The sequence below is a fragment of the Macaca thibetana genome, chromosome 1 (assembly GCF_024542745.1).
Source record: "Macaca thibetana thibetana isolate TM-01 chromosome 1, ASM2454274v1, whole genome shotgun sequence".
Taxonomy (NCBI): Eukaryota; Metazoa; Chordata; class Mammalia; order Primates; family Cercopithecidae; genus Macaca; species Macaca thibetana.
In genome coordinates, this window is record NC_065578.1 from 35,933,639 (window position 1) to 35,959,836 (window position 26,198).

At 40.8% G+C, this 26,198-nt stretch overlaps 2 protein-coding genes across 2 annotated transcripts in view; both read right to left on the bottom strand.

The window, feature by feature from the left end:
- The window catches only part of MRPS15 (mitochondrial ribosomal protein S15), a 602,556-nt gene that overhangs the window by 426,124 nt on the left and 150,234 nt on the right, over positions 1-26,198 (bottom strand). The window lies entirely within an intron of this gene.
- Positions 1-26,198, bottom strand: part of GRIK3 (glutamate ionotropic receptor kainate type subunit 3) — a 239,112-nt gene that overhangs the window by 84,632 nt on the left and 128,282 nt on the right. The window contains exons 2-3 of the mRNA XM_050798039.1: positions 11,140-11,316; positions 513-770 (exon numbers count right to left, since the gene is read on the bottom strand). Coding sequence (XP_050653996.1) covers positions 513-770; positions 11,140-11,316 — 435 coding nt within the window. The remainder of the gene's footprint in view (positions 1-512; positions 771-11,139; positions 11,317-26,198) is intronic.

The following is a 26,198-nucleotide window of genomic DNA, read 5'->3' on the forward strand; positions in this document are numbered from 1 at the left end:
GGAAACTGAGGCACAAAGAGGCTACACAGCCAGCAGGTGATACAGCTGGGATTTACACCCAGGTGGTCTGTCTCCAGTGTGTATACACGTAACACTAGACCACGCCGTAAGCTATGTGTGTGATTGTGCAAGTGTGAGGGTGGATGTGTTTGCAGCAGATGGAAATGTGTGAATGTAAGAGCGTGGGCAGGTGTGGGCGTGGTTTGCAGACGTGTGTGCTGCTGGTAGGGTGGGTGCTCAGTGCAGATTTGAACACTTGTGCTGCTAGAGGAGGAGGTGAGTGTGAGGCAGGGGTGAGGTGGGCTGGGGCTGAGTGAGATGTGAGTGTGGCTGGGGTACATGGGGTGTGAGTGGGTGCAAAGGTGAACATCAGCATAACCGAGTGGAACTGGGGTATGGAACACAGCCTCTTCCCCAGGGGCAGCTGTGCTGGACAAACAGACAAGAGCCTGATCCTGGGCCTCTGCCCCCCTCACCCGTTGCCCCCAGCCTAGCCAGGCCTGGCCACCCACCTGTACTGTCATCATAGACCACGGTGGCCGACCGCCACTTGAGGTACTGGACCAAGTCGAGGATGGCATGGCTGAGTGAGGCGTAGTCGGGGTAGAGGTTCACGTAGAAGGTGTCCTTGTTGTCCAGCGGGTGGTGCTTCCAACGCAGCTGGATGTGGGGCACTTCCAGGGCATTGCAGATGGACTGGACGGCGTTGGTGCAAGAGCCCTGTGACGGCCCGAAGATCGCCACCACGCCCAGCGCCAGCTGGTCACAGGCTGTAATAGAGGGTAGGGCAGCACAGGGGTCAGCATGGGGGCTGTGGGTATGGGGACAGTGATGCTGATGATCCTATAAACATGTGGGAAAAACAGCAACTGGAACCGTCGGTGGGTGCACAATGGATGAGCTCTCCGAAGCTCAGTTTCCTCATCCGAAAACAGGGGTTCTAACAGTCCCTGCCTTGCAAGACCACATGAAGGTGGAAAGACATGGTGGTGGGAGACTGGAGCACAGTGCCAGGGTACGTCCCTTTTCCTTGGAAGTGCCCATGACAAAGAAGTGATCACCACCTTTGATGTTATTATCCTGGGATTAGCATCACCAGCTCTGTGTCAGGTCCTGTTCTGGGGGGAACTTGAGAAACAAATAGAATCAAACATCTGCTGGCTGATGATGCTTCAACTTCAACCTTCAGTCTGGCCTGTTTCCTTCCCTGGACCTGTGCATCTCACCTCTTACCCAACATCACCAGTTGGATAACTGACACACACATCAGATCTGACATGTCCAGCACAGGATCCCCTCTTCTCCCAGCCTCCCCCACCTCAATAAACAGCAGCTCCATTGTCCCTGGACCCATATGCCAAAAGCCACGGGTCTGTCTTGATTTTTCTCATTCACTCATATCCAATACCCCAATTCATCAACAACTCCTGTGGCTTCACCTGCAGAATACATCACAACCTGACCACTTTCTGCCACTCCCAGCCCCTACACCCACCCTGATCCAGGCCGCCATCCATCATCTTTCGCTTGGATTATTGCAGAAGCCTCCTCAGTCATCCTCCCTCCTGTCTATTCTGCACTCAGCAGCCGGGGTGAGAATTCCACAGTGTAAGGTAGATTATGTCACTCCTTTGCTCCAAGGGCTCCTCAGTGCAAAAGCCAAAGTCACAACAGTGGCCAGAGATCCTGCTTGTTGCGGCTCCTCCCTTCCCTGTCCCCACCACCACTTTTCTGACTTCATCTCCCATCCTTCTTTCCCTCCCTCACAGCATTCAAGCCCCACTGGCTTCCATGATGCTCCTTGAACATGCTAAGTGCACTCCTGCCTATTTGCACTGTTCTCTCTGGCTGGAATGCTCTTCCCTCATAGAGCCTCAAGACTCCCTCCTCCTCCTCCTTGAGGCCTCTGTGTCTGTGTCTTACTAGGGAGGCCATCACTGTGCAACTTATGATCGCAATCCCTGTCCCCCCATGCCCTGTTTATTTCCTTCCTTATTAAACAATCACTGGAAGTTGTCCATTGGTTGACTTTTTCCTCCCAGTAGAATGTAAGTTCCAAAGAGGCAGGGCCTTGATCTATGTAGTTTACTGCTGTATCGACAGTGCCGAATCATCATCCAAATGTTGAATGAATGCTGAATCACTGCCTTCAAACAGTTCAGGTTCTTGGGGAAGTCCAAAAACTTAGGCAGATGAGGCAGCAGATGCTTTCCCACTGGTCTGGGATGGTCGAACATCAGTGGGCACAGCAGAGCATCAAATGAGCAAACCCAGGGCAGCTGGGACTCAAAGTGGGGGATTCTGCCTAAAAGATCCATTAAAAGGGGACCTCTCAGAGTCATTCTGGGGTAGTTGGGAGAGCTCCCCAGGAGGCATTCTCCCTTTTTTCCTCAACCGTCTCCAATTTTCCTTGGGGCTTCACCCCTCTTTTCCGCTGTCAACCCATTGGTGCAAAGAATGCGGCTTGCACCCAGAAAACCACTCACTGACCTTCTAGTTCACAGCCATGGGTTTAGAGGACAGTTGTGGGCCAGTCAGAGCCAGTGGGATGCCATGAGATCCACTGGACTGAGAAAGGGGCATCTCCCTCTTTAAGTGAACCTTCAAGGAACTAAGAGCTGGAGCTGCAGTAGCCATCTTGTGCTCATACAGAAAGAGGGGTGACTGAACATAGTCAGTGTGGATTGAGCAGAGCCAAGAGAGAGAAAACACAGGAGTCGCCGATCAGGCAAAACCCTGGACTTATAATCTGCATGAACCAAGACTTACGCCGTTTAGGTTTTGGTTTTCTGTCACTTGTAATCATCAGAGATTCACCAACAGCACATGAGCAAGCTCAGCTACCTGTGGACAGGGGAATGACACTACGTGCACACGTATGACATCTGATGCACACAGGAGGAGGCAGGACAGAACACTGAAGCAGGAATGAATACACTGGATTCAGACATGTCCTGGCTGCCTCAAGGGCCTCTGGGAATGATCCACTGGGCACAGGCCTACCCCTAAGGTTTGCAGGGCCCAGGGCCAGAGTATAAGTGGAAGCCCACATACCATATGGCTAAATAGTTACATGTTGTTAGTTAAGCTAAAAAACTGTAAAATGAAACATGTCCTTTTCTCTTACCTTGACAAATGGACCTTCATCACAATCTGGAAAGTCAGGTGAGAATGGAGACTTCTCCTACACAGTGACATGGAGGGAGGTGGCACCAAGACCCCATCCTCCCCCTTTCTCTTTTACTACTGGTTCCATCCTGAACCATAAGGGGCCTTGCACTCTCTGTGGACACCCCAGTCCTTATGTCCAAACACTGTCTACACCCACTGCAAACAGCTGCCCCTTAGTCACTCCTAGGGCCTAAAAGTGCACCTTCTGGAAGTATGGCTTTCCCTCTGGAAGAGAGACCCAAGGAAGAGGCCCATGCACATCCTAGAAGTGGGCTCAGGGCCAAGTGGGCAGGAAATTTAAGGTTCTAGATACTTAGAGGAAAGTCTGGAAGGGCAGGGCACAGGCTCCTGGTGGGTATGTCCCCTGGTCCCACTGACTCCTTGTCCAGAGAGGAGAGGCCAACCAGAGGAGGCAGAAGGCAAGACATCAAAGCACAGGCCCTGGGAAAGGGTCCCTCTTGCCTGGGCTTAAGGATGATCCAGATTGATCCAGAGATACAGGGTAGTTTTGAATCCATCAGAATATGTGATCTTGGTGTGTTTTTCCTGTTGACTCACATCCACCACTCCCACTGCCTCCTGGAAATGGGAGATATTATATAAATAAGTTATTTTTCCTGAAATCTGTACTTCTACCGGGAACACCAGACACTGCCACTTACAGGCAAGGTGAAAGATATAGCAATGTGAAGAGCTGGCTAGTTTTTGTTAGGAGTCTGTGGGAGCCCCCTGGAACACGGAGCAGAACAGCAGCAGTGCCAGCACAGAGGGCATCTCCTGGGCCACCCAGGATTCGTTGTGGCCAAGGCCAGGTGCAGGAGAGCACATACAACAGGAGGCACGTCATCCTTTTGGTGCTTCTGTAGTTCTGGGACTGGGAGCCAAGTCAGGGAAGCACCATCTTGTTCCTGCTCTTATCACCTTCAAGTCAATAAGCTTTGGGTAGCCCTTGGTGTGAGCGAGTGTGCGAGACAAACCACAGTGATAATAAATGCTTTAAAAACAGAAACTCCATGTTTGCTCGTGAATTGTCAAATTTAGGACTAGTTCTTTTTTCAGTTCCCTCTCCCCAAGGAGGCCATGCTCAGACCTGCACCCTCACTGCCCATCCGTGCTATTCTTCTGCCATCTGGGGGTGTTGCTTATCTTCCCCAACCACCTTGTCCCCTTCAGATTAGGCACTTCCTGAGGAAGGAGTCCATGTGTGAGTCACTCTGCAACCATGGGAGCTGGGTACCAACATGGAAGAGATGATAACAGTGAATGACACCAGTCCAGGGCTTGCCCAAGCCTGAGGCTGTGGACATCCCGTAAACCGTGTAGATTTCCCTCATACTCTCTCCTGCCTCTGTTTTGAACCTTCTAGCTGTCCCCTGATGTCTCTGGTTTCTGTCCCACTATATTCTCTTTCTATCCTTTTTCCCGGAACACCTCTAGTTTGAAGACTTGATTGAATGATTTGAATATCTCATTCCCTCCCACTAGCACCTCTAAGAATCTGCCTCTTAGATTTCTTTCATTGATTGATGCCTTGAAGCAGGCAGGTCCAGGCTTCCCTGCCACCGCTACCCTTACACGGCCTGGACTTTTAGGTCATGTCCAAGGTCTGGGCATGTTGTTTGACCAAGGCAAGTGACAGTGGACCAACAGAAAGTTTGATGGTGCAGAGGACTGCAAGAGTGTTCTTCAAAGAAGTGACTTTTATTTTGACATAGACTGTGAGGATTATGACAAAGGCAACTGAAATCATTGTGATAGTAAAGACCATATTGTAAGGCTGCCGATGATGATAATGGTGACGGCATTGCTGAGGGTGAAATTAATCATGTTGATGTTGTGATAGTAATGGTGGGATGGTGATGTTGATGTTGGTGTTGATGAGACTGACAATGATAAAGGTGTAGGTGCCTTCACTGTAATGGTGATAATGACAGGATGATGGGATGTCAGCATTGATGAGAGAGGAGGTGATAACAACGTTGGTGGTACTGACAGTATCAGTGGGATAGTGGCAGAGATGTTGCTGCTGACGAGACTGGGGATGATGAAGATGTTGCTGTCATGGCAGTGATGGAGGTGATGACAGTAGAGGTGGTGTTGGTGGTGCTGATATTAAGAGTGGAGGTGATACCATTGTTGCTGGTGAAAACAGTAATTGTGTTGCTGGTGTACTGGTGTTGATAGTAGAGTCAATGGTGGTGGCATGGTGATGACGACCACACTGGGTTTCATTCTGCAAGAGATGCAGTGATTAGACTTCACTCTTGCATAGCAGGAAGCATCAGTCCTGGCCTTCACTTCTTGCTTTTCCTTGGACTCTCTCCACTTCCCCTTTCCTGTCTCCTTCATGTTCCTTCCACCCTCTGAGGACTTCCCAGCTGGGAAGAACACTGCTGCCCCACAGGGACCAGGGCAGAGCTTACAGCAGCAGCAGCAGCAGCAGCAGCAGCAGCAGCAGCTTTTCCTCCAGATGTTTCCAGGGCAGCAGTCAACTCTTGTTCTGGCAGCCCTGATCACACTGCAGTAATTACATTATTTGTGGCTTCAATTTTGAATCCATTTTCTGGTCATTTTACAGTAACTCAGTGGTTCACAGTCAATGCAGGAGTCCACAGCCTGAATGCCGTCCCCCCACTCCCTTTCCATGGCAATTGTAGTTATAGCAAAAATTATCCCAATCAATTTGTGTCTTAAAAGGAATTGAGCAGCCCAGAGAATAAGTGAAGGCGGAGGAGCCTGGGGAGCCCTGGGTCGATTCCAGGTCCACTCCGGTCAGCCTTGGAAGAAAACACAGACACTCTCTGCGCTGCTGCTGCTTCTGGCGCTGCCTGGAAGTCACTCATCTTTTAATTTTCCACAAAACATGGAAAGATAAAGACAATAAGTGAAAGTCCCTTTTAACAGGGAAAGGCCCCCTGGGCCTCACGTGGAGGGAAGGACTAATTCAAGCAGAGTTGGCAGGGAAGGCGGTGCCAGGCTTTGTGCCTCTGCGTCCCCTCCCTCCATAGGGCCCGAGGTGGCTGGATCCAGCTGGAGAGGAAGAAAGCAATGAGGAGGACTTCTATCTAGGGAAAATGAATTATTGCTGGATTAATTAGAATTTGCCCCAAGCCCCAAGTTTCTTGGAAGAGCCCTAAAGATGCCTCCAGAGAATGCAGTTTAAAAAACCAAAGATCAAAAGAAAAAATAAAGATCATGGGAACATGGGGCTCCCTGAGGGACGGAGGGTGCCCAAAGGGGAGTGTGATCCAACAGCAGGAATGTGCCAAGGTGTGACAGTGGTGTTGCCAGTCACAGCAGAGGGATGGCATCTGTCTTAGGCATGTCATCTCAGGGACATTGAGGGTTGCAGAAAGATGGCACTTCATTTTTTTTATTGAGATATAAAATATAGTAAAGTGCCTTAATGGTAAGCACAGGGCTGTTACGAATTTTCACACAGAATTTCATTCATACGTCACGCACTCATGTGTGCTACACTATCTCAGTCAAGCTAGACAGCATTTCCAACACCTAAGAAAGGTCTCCCTTGCTCCTTCCCAGTCGATATCCACTCACTGCACACTACTCCCTCCCCCGGAGGAAATCTCTTTTCTTTCATTCAATGCTGTATCTGTGAGGTTCATCTATGATGTTGAGTGGATAACGTTTATTCTTTTTTTAATTGCTGATTAAAATTCCACTGTATAATTATATCCCAATCTCTCCATTCTCCTATTGATGGACTTTTAATTTACTTCTAACTTTTGGTTATTATCATTAAAGTGGCTAGAAACATCCTTGTAGGCACAAGCTTTAGTAGATTCTGCCAAATAGTTCTCCTAAGAAATGGAAGGTTTTACTCCCATCAGAATTGTATAGAAAAAACTAAGCCCAAACCCCTACCTCCCACCGTACACTGAAAATCAATGTGAGATAGATCACAGAACTCACTATGAAAGATAAAACAACATCGCTTCTAGGAAAAAAAAAATGAGAGAATATCTTCATAACCTTAGGATAGACAAAGACTTCTCAAACAACACAAAAGACATTAACCATAATGGAAAATATTGATAAATTGGACTTCTTTAAATTAAGAACTTTGCTCCTCAAAAGAAACTGTTAAGAGAATGTAAAAGGAAGCCCACATGTAATGGATATATGCAATAGAGATATCTCTCCAACAAAGGATATAAGAATATACAAATGAAGAATACAGGGGCCGGGCACAGTGGCTCATGCTTGTAATACCAGCACTTTGGGAGGCCGAGGCGGGCGGATCACGAGGTCAGGAGATCGAGACCATCCTGGCTAACATGGTGAAACCCCGCCTCTACTAAAAACACAAAAAACTAGCCGGGCGAGGTGGCGGGCGCCTGTAGTCCCAGCTACTTGGGAGGCTGAGGCAGGAGAATGGCGTGAACCCGGGAGATGGAGCTTGCAGTGAGCCGAGATTGTGCCACTGCACTCTAGCCTGGGTGATAGAGCGAGACTCTATCTAAGAAAGAAAGAAAAAAAAAAAAAAAAAAAAAAAAAAAAAAAAAAAAAAAGAAGGATATAGGCCTTCTAAGGATATAGGGTGTGGTGGCTCATACTTGCAATCTCAGCACTTTGGCAGGCTGAGGCAGGTGGATCATAGGTCAGGAGTTCGAGACCAGCCTGGCCAACATGATGAAACCCCATCTCTACTAAAAATACAAAAAATTAGTCGGGTGTGGTAGTGGATGCCTGTAATCCCAGCTACTTGGGAGGCTGAGGCAGGAGAATCGCTTGAACCCAAGAGGCAGAGGTTGCAATGAGTTGAGGTGGCACCATTGCACTCCAGCCTGGGCAACAAGAGTGAAATTCCGCCTCAAAAAAATTTTGAGAGAGAGAGAGAGAGAGAAAGAAAGAGAGAGAGAGAGAGAGAGAGAGAGAAAGAGAGAGAGAGACTCACTACATATGTATAATGACACTCACTACAGAAACCACCAGAATGGCCAAAATTTAAAAATAAAACTGACTTTACCAAGTGTTAGTGAAGATGTAGGGCAAGTGCCACTCTCAAACATAACTGTGGGGAGTGCAGACTGTGCAGCAGCTTTGGAAAACTGTTTGGCTAAACATATGCACATTCCATGACCCCCACACTTCCACTCCTAAGTACATACCAACAAAAATGAATATACATGTGCATCACAAGTAGATGCAGAACCAACTCATAAGTGCGACAAAAGTGAAATGGATTTTTTAAAAAATGGGTATATTCATGTAACAGAACATTGTACATCAATGAAGACCAATATATTCAACCACGTAGACAATCTCACGGATATGAGACAGAGCAAAGAACAAGGCTTAAAATAGTAGACACTGAATGATTTCATTTATGTAAAGTTCAAAAACAGCAAAAACCAGTGTGGAACACCAGCAGTCAGAACAGTGGTGACCTTGGGAGAGGAATGACTGGGAGGGGTACGGGGGCTTCTGAAGGGCTCGCATGGTCTATATCTTGATTTGGGTGGCAGTTCCTTTTTTCTCGATCTAGCTTGAGTAGGTGTCTGTTTCTTATAAACTCATGCTCCTTGACCAAGCTAAAGCTCCACCCTCCCTTTCCTGGACTCTCTCCTGCAACTCCCAGTACAGCACCTGTTGCTTCAGTCACTAGATTATAAGCTCCATGGTCACAGGAACCAGCCACCTCTGTCTTAGCCACTTTGGGATCCCCAGCACCTGGCACACAGTGGATGCTCAACAGACTTCTCAAGTGCATCAACTGGCTCCTTCAAACAACTTGTATTTTCCACTCTACCTTCTGCCTTATCCCACTCCTCACTTTTTCCCATCATCCTTCAAAGCTCAACTCAAACCTCTCCTCCTCCAGGGAGCCTTCCTGCTTGTACCACAACACTTCTATAGTTCTTTCTCATTTTCTGGTTGTTACAGTTATTGGTCCTATGACTTAGCTTCCTTGGGCATGACCTATAAAGGGCAGGGCCTTTTTTCCTGCAGGGATCATAAGGAACAATATTCGTTAAGTGGGTTTGACACACGTTCATTTGTGTATCCGATCAAACCACCAGGACTGATTTTGTGCCTCCTGTGGGCCAGGCTCATGCCAGGTTCTATAGTGGAGCAGTAAAAAGGCACTGGGGCTTGCAGACAAGTGGAAGAAATGTCCAATAATCACATGACCTCTCTCTCACACACACATCAGGCTTATGAAAGAAAAGTTCAGAGGGTTAAAAGCAAGGAGAACTGACCTTGTCTAGGGGTTCGGGGAGGGTCTCCCTGAGGACTGGAAGTTTGAGAAGAGAAGGATGAGTTGGCCAGGCAAAGGGCAGGAGAGGGTGGGCTGGAGAAAGGGAATTACAAGCAGAGGGGGCAGGATGTGTGGAAGCCCAGAGGTGGGAGGAAGCATGGCACCCTGAGGAGGGCAGGTGTGGTTAGAACCCAGGGCCTAAGGGAGCAAATGGCATGGATGTGGCTGGAAGGTCAGGTTGGGGCTAGACTGGAAAGGCCCTCATGGGTTCTGATGATGATTTAGAGAAAGACCATGAGATGTTCCATCCAAGATTTTAAGAAAGCAAGTCATGTTGTCTCGGGGGGAGGCGGGGAGTGGAGGGGTTGTGGCTTTGGTCACTTGGAAGCCCAGGGCTAGATTTTCAGGAGCTGGGGGTTTCTGTCTTGGGCCTGCTCACCAACAACTTGGCAGTTTCACATAGGGCAGGACTATAATTTCCTGGAGGAAGTAACTCCGGGAAGGCTCAGAAACTCTGCCCCGGGTTCCCTGCCTGGATGGGGAATGTCCCTATGCTGAATCACAGGTGTACCGCTAGAGAGTCATTGTATTATTTGAGTAACTTTTAGAAAACATAGACAAAAAACCCAGTCTAGTTTTTTGTGGGTGGCTGTACCCACGAGGGCCTCTGCACTCTGATTCCAGGCGTTTGTTCTTTGTCCTGACCTTTTTATTGAGCAGTTTTGGTTGAGTTCAGTCATTTTCTAACTGGACAAGGCCAGGCACAGGGTGTCAGCATAGACTCAGCAGGGAGATGGACACTTCACTGCACAGGGTAGGCTGCAGGGCATGCTGGGAAAAGAGTGGCAGGACACAGGCAGGGAGGGGGCAAAACAGCAGAGAGAGGGGTCACGGGTGAAGCATCACTCTTCGGATGATCCAGGCTAAACCAGGGTGGGGCGCCTCTTGTCTGTCTGCAGATCAGCTCTGAGATGCAGCAGCTTGGCCTCAAAAATGTCAGAATGGCCGGGAGCAGTGGCTCACGCCTGTAATCCCAGCACTTTGGGAGGCCGAGGTGGGTAGGTCACCTAAGGTCAAGAGTTCAAGAACAGCCTGGCCAACATGGTGAAACCCCATCTCTACTAAAAATACAAAAATTAGTTGGGTGTGGTGGCATGCGCCTGTAGTCTCAACTACTCAGGAGGCAGAGAGAGGAGAATTGCTTGAACCTGGGAGGCAGAGGTTGCAGTGAGCGGAGATCACGCCACTGTACTCCAGCCTGGGCAACAGAGTGAGACTCTGTCAAAAAAAAAAAAAATATATATATATATGTATATCAGCAGTAACTGCTCAATATCAGGGACTCTGACCACCAGAATGCAAGGCAAAGAGAAGCAGGTGGGTGGGACACAGAAATTGGGTCCCTGACCTGGTAGCTCAGTAAGTGGAGGGCAAAGGAGCCAAGTGCAGTAAGAGTAAAGTCCTATATGGTACTTCCTACATGCCAATGCTTACTATTCTAAGTACTTTACAGAAATGCATCCATTTCGCAGATGAGAAAACTGAGGCACAGTGTATTTTGTCCAAGGTCACACAACTAATATCAGAGTTGCTAGGATGCAAGTCCAGGCACTCTGACTTCAAGTCCAAACCAGGTAGAAAAACCTACCTGGAGCTCTGGCCCGTTCCCAGGATCTTGGCCAGCAAATGCAGCGCTTCCTATCCCCAGGCCGGGAAGAGAACAGAGGCAGGAGCTGCACACTCACCCTTTTTGGTCGCCTCGAAGCTGTCATGGAAGTGAATCCTCTGTATGTCGTAGGTCAAGGTTGTATTGGGCAGCAGAGTCCTGTTCCTGTTGATGATGTTGGCAGAAAATCGAAAGGCGTGTTCCTCGGCGTTCATGACCTGGGCGTTGGGGCCGTCCGCATACTCGAAGATTCCTCCTGTGAAAGATGGGTAAAATTGTGTGTGGTTGGGAGGAGGGATGGGGCTCTAGCAAGCATGCCTGGCTCAGAAGGTTTTATAGACAAGCTGCCTGCTCCCTGAAATGTTCAATAATATCCTAGGTAACTGCCATACCTAGAAAGTGTGCAGGAGCACAAGAAATAAGAAAATCCTCCTCGTTCATTTCACTCAACCAGCAAATTCCTGATAACAGAGCCTGACAGGGCCAAAATAAGATTACCAACTTATTAATATTGCTGTGAAAATTCTCAATAGAATTCTGGCAAGCAGAATCTACCAGGATATTACCAGGATAACATACCATGATCACGCAGAGTTTTATTCTAGGAATCTAAGACTGGTTCAATATAAAGAAATCTATGAATATCATTGTATCACATCAATAGTTCAAATAAGAAAAAAACATAACCAACTCACAAAATGCAAGACGGCATTTAATAAAATCCAATATCTATTGCTGTTAAGAATGCTTAATAAAATAGCACCAGAAGAGATACTTCCTTGAAGGTTTTTAAGCTTAAATCAGCCTTTAATATCATACTAATGGTGAAAAACTAGAGGCATTCTCATTAAAGAAAAATAAGAGGCATGGGGGAGGATTCGCACCACACCATTAACCAATGAAATAAGAAAGAAAAATAATTTAGAGGCACAACATTTGGAGAGAAATAAATTCTTATTTGCAAATGATATAAAAACCTTAAAATAATCCCTAAACATGAAAACAAGAAAGAGCTGGCAGGAGAGTTAAGTTAAATGACCAGTTAGCACAAATTAGTAGTGTTTCTTCATATCAGTGACAATCAGTAAAAAAACTTAATAGCAAATGAATTCCTTTTACAATATCAGCAAAAACATTGAATAACTAATAATAAACCAAATAAGAAGCGTGCAATTCCTGTTCTATTTATTTGAGATGGAGTTTCACTCTTGTTGCTCAGGCTGGAGTGCAATGGCGCAATCTCTGCTCACTGCAGCCTCCACTTCCTGGGTTCAAGCGATTCTCCAGCCTCAGTTTCTCAAGTTGCTGGGACTACAGGCACATGCCACTATGCCCGGCTAATTTTTGTATTTTTAGTAGAGATGGGGTTTCACCATGTTGGCCAGGCTGGTCTGGAACTCTTGACCTCAGGTGAACCACCTGCCTTGGCCTCCCTCCCAAAGTGCTGGGATTATAGGTGTGAGCCACCATGCTGGGTTGCAATTCCAGTTTTAAAACATAACAAAAACAGACTGGGAGCAGTGGCTTATGCCTGTGATCCCAACACTTCTGGAGGCCAAGGTAGGAAGACGATGATTGAAGCCAGGAGTTCAAGACCAGCTTGGGCAACATAGTGACACCTTGTCTTTACAAAAATAAAAAGAAAAGAAAAAAAACTAAAAAATGACCAAAACAAACAAACAAAAAAAAAACACAAAACACTTTCATGAGAGATATAAACATAGCCTTAAATGAAGAGGCATGGTGTGTTTCTAAATAGTAAAGTTCACGTATAGAGGTGTCAATTTTTCCAAATTAATTTTTCAGTTTAATTCCAATCAGAGTCATGAAAGGATTTTTCTTTTCCTGATAAAATGACTCTAAAATGTATCTGAAAGACTAAACATGAACTAATGACCAAAACATGTTTTAAAAAGAACGAGAGGTGACTCGTACTGCCAGATTTTAAAATATATCATTAAGCCAAATAATTAAATTCATGTTGTAATAGCATATGAAAACACAGATAGATCAAAGGAACAGGATAAAAGCTCCCATAAAGAGACTGAAGTAGAGATAAGTATTTAAAACATGAGAAAGATGGCTATTTCCAATCAGTAAGTAAATGAATTATTCATTAACTGTGCTGTGACAATTATTCAATTATTTGGAAGAAATTTAAGTTATAATTCAATCTTAATCTATACATAAAATAAATTCCAGATAAATTAAAAATTAAAGGCAAATGGGTAAGGGGAGGAGCAGATAAAATACTATAAAAGTACCGAAAAAGAAAATATAGGTGAATATTTTACAATATTGGGTAGAGGAGGCCTTTCTAAACTTTTCAAAAACATCAGAAACCATAAAAGAAAGATTGAGAGATCCACGCACACACACAAAAATAACATAAAACTTCTACCCATTAAAACCAAAGACAAAATTAAATTACAAACACAAACTTGAATTAAATATTTGTAACATATGTGGGAGCATAAAGATTAATGCTCTTATTTTATAAAAAGCACTTAAATTCTACAAAAAGGACAAATACTCCCATAGAAAAATGTGCAAATAAAAAGTATGAACATTTAACAAAAGAAAAGAAAATAATACAAAGGAGCTATTAATGTATGAAGAAGTGTGCAACTTTCCTAATAATTAAAATGAACTCAATTTAAACCAATAATGAGATTCCACGTTTTGCTCATCCAGTTGGTAAAGATACAAAATAAACCACGGCTCCAGCTTTGGTGTGGGAATAGTTGTTTAGAAAGAGACACCTGCTTAACTGTGGGTGGAGGGGGCAATGTATACCCAGCCTGTCAAGATGGACATTAGAAATTTACCAAAAGCCCTAAAAATGTCCACTCCTTTGACTCGGGACTTTGATATCTAGAAATGGACCCCAACAACAACAGTGGGCATATGGATCATGTATGGGGAAGGAGATCTAGGGACGTCCAACCAGGGGAAGGAGATCTAGGGACGTCCAACCAGAGAAATAGGAGAAATAGTGAACTATTGTCTATGTACCTACATATAATCACAAAAATTTAATGACACAGGAAATATCCAAAGTATATTTTTAAGTGAACAATGAAGGCAGAGGTGCAGTACAATTTCCTTTAGAAGAGGAAGAACTTGTCTTTAACATAAGAATAGAAGACATTTCTTGTTTTGTTCTTAATGCCTTTCTATATTTTTTCCAGTAAAACTTTTATTATTTTTAACAATTGATTTGGTTGAGGTATTATTACATTCTACAAGATTCACCTATTTTAAAGTGTACAGTGATTTTTAGTCAATTTACTGAGTTCTATGACCATAAGCACAATCCTGTTTTAAAACCTTCCCATCACCCAGTAAGAATCCTCGTGCCCATTTACAGTCAATTATAGTTTTCATTCCCACTCCCAGGCAACCACTAATTTACTTTTTGTCTTTTCTGAACATTTCACATAAATGGAATCATGCAATAGGTGGTCTTTTGCATCTGGCTTCTTGCATTTAGTGTGCTTTTGCAGTTCATCCATATTAGTATAATGTATCAGTACTTTAATCCTCTTTATTGCTAAATAATATTATTTTGTATAGATGTACCACATTTTATTTATTCATTCACCAGTTGATGGGTATTTGGATTATTTCAATTGTTCTGAAAATTCTAAAAAGTAGTGGTTTCCAGGCTCTGGTCTGGCATGTAAGAAGCTTGAAAGTTGCCACTCTGTCCTAACAACCAGCGAAAGCTGAACAAACTGAAAAATCAACAACTCTTCTTAGATCTGTAAAAGAAGTGAGGTCACAGGGCGAACCACTGCCCCCAGAATTGGAAAGATAGGTAAATAGAGGGAATTACAACTTATTGGAGCAGAAACTTCCATGGGAATCAGTGTGCAGGTAGGAAAACCGAAAGTGTAATTGACTAGTTGCTGGAGGCTCAGTGTGCATAACTCTGAGAGACAAAAACCTCAAGGGAAGCCTTCACTGAGCCCCCACGCTTTTTTGAGTTTTACTCCTGAAGTTCTACCAGGTTCTTAAATGAATATTGGAGAAAAATCCTCATGTACTTCTGGCAGTGAAAGGGGAAAAGGAATCATTTCAAAATATGCCACAGCATTCCGTTCTTTTTAACAAGGTTTGTCATCAGGGGAAACTAGTTAGCCAGCGCCTAACCTGCTGGGGTTTCATGAGAGACTAATTGACCAGGTGGAAGGGAAATACTCAACTCCAGCCCACCCTAGCCATCCTATCCCATCTACGTGTGTGTTGCGGGGTAGGTGGGGGAGAAGCACCTGTGAAGTTCACAGCCCAGGGGCACAGGCTCACCAAAAGACTGAGATGTAATCATAGCACTATAGAATGCTCTCCCCCTCTCCCCACCCCTTACCAGTACATCACTAAAGGCCTTATTTTCAGCAGTTCCTTTCACCCAGTACATCATGTCCAGCTATCAAGAAAAAATTACAGGGCATACTAAAAGGCATAAAAACCATAGTTTGAAGAGACAGAGCAAGCATCAGAACCAGATTCAGATATGGCAGGGATTTTGGAATTATCAGACCAGAAATTCAAGACAACTATGATTAATATGCTAAGGGTTCTAATGGATAAAGTGGACAGCATGCGAGAACAGATATGCAAAGAGATGGGAATTCTAAGAAAAAAAATAAATGTTAGAGATAAAATACAAAACAAAACAAAACACTGTAACAGAAATGAAGAGTGCCTTTGATGGGCTTATAAGTAGACTGAACACAGCTGAGAAGTGGGTCTCTGAGCTTGAGGATATCTCAATAGAAACCTCCAAAACTGAAAAGCAAAGAGCAGAAAGACTGGAAGAAGAAAACAGAATATCCAAAAACTGTGGCTGTAAAAATGCCTAATGGAAATGCAAGAAGGAGAAGGGAGAGAGAAATGATCAGGAGAGATATTTGAAAACAGTAATGACTTTACCCAAATTAATGTCAGACACCAAACCACAGATTTAGCATCCTTAGAGAACACCAAGCACCAAGCAGGAAATATGTCCCCAAAATGACACTGAGGCATATCATATTCAAACAATAGAAAATCAAAGATCAAGAATAAATCCTGACAGAAGACAGAAGAAAAATACGTCTTATCTATGGAGGAAAAAAGATAAGAATTACATCTGACTTCTCTTCAGAAACCATGCAAGCAAGAAGAGAGTGAAGTGAAATATATAAAGTATTGAGAGAAAATAAAAACCAACCTATAATTCTGCATCCTGAGAAATTATCTTTCAAAAGTGGAGATAAATAAAGACTTTCTCTGACAAACAAAAATCAGTGAAATTTGTTGCCAGTAGATCTGCTTTGTAAGAATTATTAAAATATGTTCTTTAGAGAGAAGGAAAATAATATAGGTCAGAAACTTCAATCTACATACAAGAAGAACATTGAAGAAAGAATAAGTGAAGGTAAAATTTAAAAAAATGCATTTTCCTTATTCTTAATTGATTTAACAGACAATAGTTTGTTCACAATAATAATAGCAACAATGTATTCATATATATTCACTTATGTATGCTTATTTATGAGCAAAATGAATGACAGCAATGATATAAGGATGGGAGGGAGGAATTAGAATTATTTTGTTATTATAAAAGACACTATCTGTGAAGCAGTATAACATTATTTGAGAGTGGACTTGGATTAGTTGCATATGTATACTGCAAATTCTAGGGAAAATACTAAAAACAGTACAATTGACATGCTAAGTGAGGAGAGGAAATGAAATGTTAAAATATACTTTTAAAATCGTGAAAGGCAGAAAAGGGCAGGAAGACAAAAATAGAAACAAAGAACAAGGGCTACAAATAGGAAACACTGACGAATAAGGTGGATATTAATCCAATTATATCAATTCTCATTTTCAACATCAAAGGTCTAAATGCATAAAGTAAAAGAGATTGTCAAAATGGATCAAAAAATAAGATCCAACTATATGTTGTCTACAATAAACCTACTTTAACTATACAGGTGCACATAAAATAAAAGTAAATGAACAGATGAAAAATTTATTCCTGGAATGCAAGGATGGTTCAAAACATAACAACTGATCAATATACTACATCATATTAACAGAATAAAGGAAAAGAAAGACATGTGATCATCTGAATCAATACAGAAGCAGCATTTGACAAAATTCAACAACTTTTCATGATAAAAGACACTCAACAACTAGGAACAAAAGGGAACTATCTCAACATAATAAAAGCCATTTATGAATAGCCCACAGCAAATGTCATACTCAATGGTAAGAGACTGAAAGCTTTTCCTCTAAGATCAGTGACAAGGCTAGGATGTCCACTTTCACCACTTCTATTAAACATTGTACTGGAAGTTCTATCCAGAGCAGTTAGGCGAGAAAAAGAAAAAGAAGGCATCCAAGTTAGAAAGGAAAAAGTAAAATTATCTGTCTGCAGATGATATGTTCTTATATCCATATAATAAAATTTGGCAAAGTAACAGAATACAATACAGAGCTAATAAAATTTGGCAAAGTAACAGAATACAAAGTCAATACACAAAATCAGTTGCATTTCTATACCTAACAATTAACAATCTGAAAAGGAAATCACAAAAATAATTCCATTTATAATAATCTCACAAAGGACAAACTACTTAGGAATTAACTAAGATGATGAAAGTCTTGTACCTGTACAATGAAGACTACAAAATAAAATGGGGAAATGATTTAAATAGACATTTCTCAAAAGAAGACATAGAAATGGCAAGCAGGCATATGAAAAGATGCTCACATCATTAATCATCAGAAAAATGCAAATCCAAACTACAATGAGATATCATCTCACCCCAGTTAAAATGGCTTATATCCAAAAGACATGCAATAGTAAATGCTGCTGAGGATGTGGAGAAAAGGGAACCCTCATACCATGTTGGTGGGAATGTAAATTAGTACAACCACTACGGAGAACAGTTGGGAGGTTCCTCAAAAAACTAAATATAGAGCTACCATATGATCTAGCAATCTCACTGCTGGATATATGCTCAAAAGAAAGGAAATCAGTATATTGAATAAATATCTGCACACCTATGTTTGTTGCAGCACTGTTCACAATAACCAAAATTTGGGAGCAACCTAAGTGTCCATCAACAGATGAATGGATAAAGAAAATGTGGTGCTTATACACAATGGAGTACTATTCAGCCATAAAAAGAATGAGATCCTGTCATTTTCAACAACATGGATGGAACTGGAGGTCATTACACTAAGTGAAATAAGCCAGGCAAGAAATACAAACATCACATACTCTCAAAACAAACCAAAACAATTGAAATAATGGAGATAGAGAGTGGAAGGATGGTAACCAGAGGCTGGGAAGGGTGGTGGTAGGGTGGGTGGGGGGAGGTGGGGGTAATTAATAGGTACAAAAAAAGATAATTAGAAAGAATTAATAAGACCTAGTATTTGATAGCACAATAGGGTGACTATAATCAATAATTTAATTGTACATTTAAAAATAACTAAAAGAGCATAATTGGATTGTTTGTAACACAAAGGATAAATACTTGAGGGGATGGCTACCTCATTTCCCATGATGTGATCCTTACATATCGCATGCCTGTATGCCTTACAAGAAATACTAAAAGATGTTCTTTAGAGAGAAGGAAAATAATACAGGTAAACATCTCATGAACCTCATAAATATATATACTTATTATGTACCCACAAAAAATAAAATTTTAAATGTAAAAAATCCTTCAAAACATTGTTGAAGAAAATTAAATAAGACATTAATAAATGTAAATACATCCCATGTTCATGGACTGGAAGACTTAATATTGTTAAGATGTCTGTAGATTCAATGAAATTCTTATTACATTTCAATGTCAATGAAAATCCCAATGACTTTTTTTTTCAGAAATAGAAAAACCAATCCTAAAATTCATGTGGAATTGCAAAAGAATCTGAATAACCAAAAACAATCTTGAAAAAGAAGAACAATGTTGAAAGACATTTCCTGATTTCAAAACTTACTACAAAGCTACAGTAATCAAAACGGTGTGATATTGGCATAAAGGTAAACTATATATAGAGTCCAGAAATAAAACCTCATATGTATGGTTAAATGATTTTTGACAAAGGTGCCAAGACCACTGAATGGGGAAAGGATAGTCTTTTCAAAAAATAATGCTGGAATAACTGAATATCCACATGTAAAAGAATGAATTTGGATCCTTAACACCATATACAAAAACTAACTCAAAAAGGATCAAATACTTAAATGTAAGACCTAAAACTATATAACACTTAGAAGAAAACATAGAAGAAAAACTTTATGACATTGGATTTGGCAATAATCTCTTGGATACAACACAAAAGGCACAGACAAGAAAAGAAAAACAAATTGAGCTTAATAAAAAATGTCCAAAAAACTGTGTATCAAAAGACATTATTAACAGAGTAAAATGCAACCAATAGAATGGGAGAAGATATTTGCAAATCATATACTTGATAAGGAATTAATATCCAGAACATATAGAGAACTTTTAAAACTCAAAAACAACAAAAAATAAACAACCTGGTTTAAAAATATATAAAAGACTTGACATTTCTCTAAAGAAGATTTACAAATGGCCAATAAACACATAAAAAGATGTTCAATATCACTAATAATTAGAAAAATTCAAGTCAAGACTACAGTGAGATACTACCTCACACCCATTAGGATAACTACTATATAAAAAAAGAAGTGTTGGGGAGGATGTGGAGAAATTGGAACCTTTGTGCACTGTTAGTGGAGGTGTGAAATGGTAAGCCACTGGGGGAAACAGTATAGTGGTCCCTCAAAAGATTAAAAATAGAATTACTATATATCTATATATATCTAGCATTTCTTCTGGGTATATACCCAAAGGAATTCAAAGCAAAGACGCAAACATGTATTTGTACACCCATGTTCATAGCAGCTTTACTCACAATAGCTAAAACATGGAATCAACACAAGTGTCCATTGATAGATGGATGAATAAGCAAAATGTGGCATAGACACACAATGAAATATTATTCAGTCTCAAAAAAGAAGGACATTCGGGCAAATGTTACAACATGAGTAAACATTGAGGACAGTATGCTAAGTGAAATAAGCCAGCCACAAAAAGACAAATACTGTATGATTCCACTTATATGAGGTATGTAGAGTAGCCAAAAATCAGAGAATCAAAAAATAGAATGGTGGTTTTCAGACCCTAGAGGAAGGGGGAAAAGTGGAGTTATTCTTTATGGGTATAGAGTTATAGAGTTTCAGTTTTACAAGATGAAAAGAGCTATGGTGACGAGTGGTGCTGATGGTTGCACATTATGAATGTATTTAGTACCACTTAACTGTACACTTAAAAATGGTTAAGATGGCAAATTTTATGTTATTTGTATTTTACCACAATAAAAAAGTAAATGAATGAAGACATACCATCCTAATATCAATCAAAAGAAATTGAAAGTGGCTGTATTCAGACAGAGAAGATTTCAGGTCAAGGAACTTTATCAGAGATAAAGAGAAGCATTACATAATGATAAAGGGGTCAATTATCCAAGAAGACATAACAATCCTTAATGTATATGTGCTCAAAAGAGAGCATCAGAATACAGGAGGCAAGGAGAGATGGATGAATTTACCATTCTACTAGGAGACTTCAACACCCTTTTATCAGAAATGGACGGATTCAGTTGACAGAAAATCAGTAAAGTTATAGTTAAACTCAACAACAGCCTTAGTGAATCAGATATAATGTACATCTATAGACTACTTCAGTCAACAACAGCAGAATACACATTTTTCTCAAGCTCACACGGAACATTCAGCAATATAGATCACATTCTGTCCATAAAGCACATCTTAACAAATTTAAAAGAATAGAAATCATATAATGTCACTCTTAGACAACCATGGAATTAAACTAGAAATCAATAACAGAATGAGATCAGGGAAATCCCCAAATACTTGAAGATTAGACAATGCTCCCCTTCCCCTTCCCCTTCTTCCTTCTTTCTCCTCCCTTGTTCTCCTCCTCCTCCTCCTCCTCCTCCCCCCACTCCTCCTCCTTGTCTTGATATATGGACTCAAACTCCTATGCTCAAGTGATCCTCCCACCTCAGCTTCCAGAGTAGCTGGGACTACAGTCACGTACCATTATGCCCAGCTTAAACAATGTACTTCCAAATAACACACGGGTCACAAAAGAAATTTAAAAATATTTTGAACTAAATAAAAATGAAAACATAACATCAAAATTTGTGGGATGTAGTGAAAGCAGTGCATAGAGAGAAATTTATACCACTGAATGCATAACATAGAAAAGAAGAAAGATCTAAAATTAATAATGCAAGCTTCCACCTTAGGAAACTAGAAAAAGAAGAGCAAATTAAATCCAAAGTAAGCAGAGGAAAAGAAATAATAAAAATTAGAGCTGAAATCAATGAAATTGAAAACAAGAAATCAATAGAAAAATGTCAATGAAACCAAAAGCTGGTAATGTGAAAAGACAGATAAAATTGATAGGCCTCTACTCTGGTCAATTAAGAATAAAAGAGAGAGGATACAAATTGTTAGTATCAGAAGTGAAAGAGGGGACATCACTATAGATCTCATGGACTTAAAAATATAATCAAGGAATATTAATAACTCTATATCCACTAATTTGCTAACCTAGATGAAATGAATGAATTTCTTAAAAAACACAATTTGTCAAAATTCACGCAAGAAGAAAGAGACAAGTTGAATAGGACTATCTCTATTAAAGAAATTGAATTAATAATAAACCTGACAAAGCAGAAAGCACCAGGCCCAGATGGGGTTCACTGGTAAATTCTACTAAACATTTAAGAAAGAAATAATACAAATTCTCTACACTCTACTTCAGAAGATAGAAGCAGAGGACTATTTCTTTTCTTTTCTTTTTTGACTGTTTCTTAACTCATTTTACAAGGTCAGCATTACCCTAATACCAAAACCAGACAAAGACATCACAAGAAATAAAACTACGGATCAATATCTCTCATTAATACAGATACAAAAATCCTCAACAAAACGTTAGCAAATCGAATCCAACAATTTATAAAAAGAACTACATAACACAATGAAGTGGGATTTACCCCAGGTATGCAAGTCTGTTTCAAGATTCAAAAATCAATTAATGTAATCCATTATATCAATATCAACAGGCCAAAGAAGAAAAATCACATGATCATATCAACAGATGCAGAAAATGCATTTGACAAAATCCAACACCCTATTAATGATGAAAACTCTCAGTAAAGTAAGAATAAAGGGGAATGTCCTCAACTTCATAAAGAATATTAATAGCAGAATACACATTCTTCTCAAGCACATCTACAAAAACCCTACAGTTGACATTATACATAATAGTGAAAAACTTGGAAGCTTTCCCACTAAAATCAGGTACAAGGGAAGGCTGTCCCCTCTCCCACTGCTTTTTGACATCACACTGGAAGTCCTAGCAAATGCAATAAGACAGGAAAAGGAAATGAAAGAAATTCAGATTGGGGAGGAAGAAATAAAACTGTCTTTGTTTACAGGTGACATGATCCCCTATGTAGAAAATCCACATGAATCAGGAACAAAAGAGAAAGCTACCTCTTGGAACTAATAAGCAGTTATAGAAAAGTGGCAGAATATAAGGTTAATATGCAAAAGTCAATTACTTTTCTATATACCAGCAATGAACAAATGGAATTTGAAATAGAAACAAGACCACTTACATCAGCATGCAAAGAAAAGAAACACTTAGGTTATAAATCTAACAAAATATGTACAAGATGTATTTGAGGTAAAACTCACAACTCTAATGAAAGAGATCAAAGAATAACTAAATAAATGGAGAGACCTTCAATGTTCATGGATAAGAAAAGTCAATTATTTTCAAGATGTGAGCTTTTCCCAAATTGATGTATAGATTCAGTGCAATCCCAATCAAAATCTCAGCAAGTTATTTTGTGGCTATTGACAAACTGATTCTAAAGTGTACATAGAGAGGCAAAAGACCAGAATAACCAACACAATATTGAAGGAGAAGAACAACGTTGGGAGATTGACTGGCTCAACTTCAAGAATTGCTATAAAGCTATAGTAATCAAGACAGCGTGATACTGGTATATAAATAGACAAATAGATCATTGGAACAGAATGTAGAGTTCAGATACAGACCCACATAAATAAAATCAACTGATATTTGACAGGGGAGCAAAGGCAATACAATGGAGAAAAGATAGACTTTTCAACAAATGGGCTGGAACAACTGGACATTCACATGCAAAAAAAGAATCTAGACACAGAACTTACATCCTTCACAAAAATGAACTCAAAATGTATCAGAGACCTAAATGTACAATGCAAAACTATAAAACTTCTAGAAGATATCATGGAAGAAAATCTAGATAATCTTGGGTTTGGCAATGGCTTTTTAGATATAATACCAAAGGCATGATCCATGACAGGAAGAATTGATAAGCCGGACTACATTAAAATTAAAATTTTCTGCTCTGCAAAAGACACAGTAAAGAGAATGAAAACCAAGCCACCAACTGGGACGTATTTGATGATGGACTTTTGTTTTGTTTTGTTTTGAAACAGGGTCTTGCTCTGTTGCCCAGGCTGGTGTGCAGTGGTATAAACTTGGCTCACTGCAACCCCTGACTCCTGGGTTCAAGTGATTCTCCTGCCTCAGCCTTCTGAGTAGCTGAGATGACAGGCACCCACCACCACATCCGGCTAATTTTTGTGTTTTTAGTAGAGACAGGGTTTCACCATCTTGGCCAGGCTGGTCTTGAACTCCTGACCTCAAGTGATCTGTCTGCCTCGGCCTCCCAAAGTGCTGGGATTACCATGAGCCACCGCGCCCAGCCTGATGATGGACTATTATCCAACATATGCAGACCACTTTTAAAATTGAACAACAAGAAAACAAACAACCTTATTAAAAAGTGGGCCAAAGACCTTAACAGAAGATATACAGATGGAAAATAAGTACATGAAGATACTCCATATCATATGTCATTGGGGAAATGTAAATTAAAACAACAACAAGATACCACTACACATCTATTAGAATGGCCAAATTCAGAACACTAGCAACACCAAAGCCTGGCAAGGATGTGGGACAACAGGAGCCCTCATTCATTGCTGGTGAGAATGCAAAATAGTACAGCCACTTTGAAAGACGTATTTTTCAGTTGCTTATTAAATTAAACGAACTCTTACCACACAAGCCAGCAATGGCACTCCTTCGTATTTGCACAAAGGAGTTGAAAATATGTCCACACAAAAGCCTGCACATGGATATGTACAGCAGCTTTATTCATGATTGCCCAAACATGGAAGAAACCAAGATATCCTTCAGTAGGGGAGTGGATACACAAACTGGCTACATCCAGACAATGGAATATTATTCAGCACGTAAAAGAAATGAGCTATCAAGTCATGAAAAGATAAGGATAAAACTTAAGTGCCTATCACTAAGTGATGCCAATGTGAAAAGGCTACAGACTATATGATTTCAACTACTGACATTCTGGAAAAGGCATAACTATGGAGATAGTAAAAAGAGCAGTGACTTCCAGTGGGTAGAGGTGGGAGGGATGCATTGGTAAAATCACAGAAGATTTTCAGGGCAGTCAAACGATTCTTTATGATACTATTATGGTGAATACATGTCATTATACATTCGTCGAAACCCACAGAATGTACACCACCAAGAGTGAACCTTAATGTAAACTATGGACTTTGGATGATGATGATGTGTCAGTATAAGTGCATTCATTGTAACAAATGTACCTCTCTGGTGGCGGATGTTGATCATGGAGGGAGGCTATGCATGTGTGTGGCCAGGGGGTATGTGGGAAATCTCTGTGCCTTCCACTCAGTTTTTGCTGTAAAACTTAAAACTGCTCCAAAAAATACAATCTATTAAAAAGAAAAAAGGGTAATGTTTGAACATGTGAACACATAATTGTGTCCCTTCCAGAGTACTCCAGCATGCTTACAGTTTGTAACACTTAAGTGTGTATGCGTGTGCATCCACACAGGTGTGCATCGACGTGTCACACACGTGCATAAAACAAGACAAGAAGAATTCGTACCAAAAGTTAAGGGTGGTTTTCTCTGAGTGGTAGGCTCATGGGTAAATTGAATTTCCTTCTTTGTGTTTTTCTGTATTTTTAAAAAGTTCTGCAGTGAACATGTGTTACATTTCTCATCAGAAAAGCCATCGTGATTGTGTGTATGTGTTTAAAGGGAAATAAATGATCAAAATACCATATGACCCAGTAATTCCATTTCTAGGAATATAAATTTAGAGAAAGTTGGAGATATATAAACACATCTATGGATAAGGTTTTTTTTTTACATAATATTGAAAAAAATAGAAACAGCTTAATGTCCAAAAGCAAGAGATAACTCAATATATTAAAACCCACCCATATGGCAGAACAACTTGTAGGCATTATCAATCAAAGCATAGGATGATATGGTACAGTGACTGGAACTGGATCCAAAATGTGGGAGGAATTTTACTCACATGATGCAAAGTGGGTACAGATGGGGCAGAAGAGGCCATGGATTTTGCTGGGGCCAGATGAGGGGCACATGAGGATTCGTTATGCTACTCTCTCTCTCTGTGTATGACAGATATTCTTCGTAATAAAATATTCCTTAAAATCATGATATGAATAAGATGAAAATAACAAACCACGATGTTGCAATCAGAAAAGAGACACAATTAATGTTACTTGCAGATGCTTATTATGGTTCTCTTAAAAACACAAGAGAATCAGGTGAAAACCCAGCAGAAAGTAAACAGAGAGCTCATCAAGAGGCCAGCATACAAATATAGAAAAACATATAGCCTCCCCACATAGCAGCAATAAACAGCAAGGAATTATAGGGGAAAAAAGAGACCCTACTCACAAAAGCAACAACAAAAAAATAAAATACCTTACCATAAATGTGCAATTCCTATATCAAGAAAACTACAAAACTTTACTAGAGGACATAAAAGAAGACTTGAATAAATGGAGAGACATAACTTACTCCTTGGAAGGGATGGCTCAATATTGTAAAGATGTCATTTCTCCTTAAATTAATTTATAAATTTA